At 43.6% G+C, this 1292-nt stretch overlaps 1 protein-coding gene across 1 annotated transcript in view; it reads right to left on the bottom strand.

The window, feature by feature from the left end:
* Positions 1–1292, bottom strand: part of SLC30A7 (solute carrier family 30 member 7) — a gene marked incomplete at its 5' end in the record, with an annotated part of 64544 nt that overhangs the window by 37487 nt on the left and 25765 nt on the right. Inside the window, one exon of the mRNA XM_019528344.1 lies at positions 497–646. Within this exon, the coding sequence (XP_019383889.1) occupies positions 497–646 (150 nt within the window). The remainder of the gene's footprint in view (positions 1–496; positions 647–1292) is intronic.

The following is a 1292-nucleotide window of genomic DNA, read 5'->3' as shown; positions in this document are numbered from 1 at the left end:
CCAGCCTGCTCGTCCCACTGCAGGCTGCTGCCCACCTCTGCTGCAGCCCTGGGAGCGTGGACACTGCCTGCTTACAGACACTGGACTACACCGCACTGTGTGGTTCGGGGCATGGTGCCCCAGGGCAAGCAGAGTCCTATGGGGCTTGGGGCACAGTGCAGCCCAGTGGCATCAGCCATTCCCAGAGCAGCTGCGGTGAGTGGGGCCCTGGCCCCATGTCCCTTTCTCCTCCCTTCACACACTCACAGACTTACCTGCTTGGGGGAGGGGGCAGTGTGCCTATGCTGATTGCCCAGCAGCAAATTTACCTCGCATATAACATATTTCAGGTATATACTGCATAAGAGTGAATTTGCATAAATCAAACTCTCATAAATCGAGGGAAACCTGTATTAACTGGCTGGGGAAAGTTGCCAACATCTTCTCTTTTATTTACAAAGACCTGTTTGAAGCAAAACAAGTGCATGGATCTTTATTTGTAGTCATAGATACTTACCATGACAATAATCTTGACTGTGAGAGTGCCCATGATCATGAGAGTGTCCGTGGCCATGCCCATGTTTGGACTCATGGCTGTGACCATGACCTCCATGACTGTGTCCATGGCTGAGACCACCATTAAACAGAGAATGGCTGTGCTCATGCCCTATAAAACAAGTATCATAGCGAGAAAGTTGTGTGCTTCCATTAATTTCTAAACTACTTAAGATTCACGCACATGCTCCAAAACAATCTCAGTTTACTTTTATGCAGTTCAAGTAGAACAATGTGAATACCAAAAATTTATGTTCTAAATTTATCTGAACTATACTGCTGCATAAAATACTTACCTAGCTTGGAAACACATCATAACACTTCATTAGATACACTACTATCTTTTCAAATCAAGCCAGGCTGAACATTTAATATCACTGTAATAACATACACTTTATCTCTACCCCCATCACACTGGGACATGGAGGGGGCACTCTACAAGGTGGAAGACAGACACCCGGTCCTATATGTAACCCCACAAGGAGTGTTGGGGAGGGGATTTCAATCTCTGGTGACATGTTTTTTTTGTTGTTAACACTTGTTTCATGCTTAGCCCCAGAGAGGGCCATATGCCTTTGCACTTTCACCATTTGTTTTTAATATTTGTATAATAAAATTTTAGAAAGTAAAAAAAAAGTCTCTCTCTCTCATATGCACACACACCTTTCCAACTGGATAGTGAGAATAGTATTAATACTCATTTGAGTTGTACCATATGTTTTTAAAAACTTAAGCTCAAAGGTTGTCAGACTGAATTA

The sequence above is a fragment of the Gavialis gangeticus genome, unplaced genomic scaffold, assembly GCF_001723915.1.
Source record: "Gavialis gangeticus isolate Ggan-Ray unplaced genomic scaffold, GavGan_comp1, whole genome shotgun sequence".
NCBI classification, from domain to species: domain Eukaryota; kingdom Metazoa; phylum Chordata; order Crocodylia; family Gavialidae; genus Gavialis; species Gavialis gangeticus.
The sequence above is the reverse complement of the archived record's forward strand: the minus strand, read 5'-3'. Positions and strand labels throughout refer to the sequence as shown.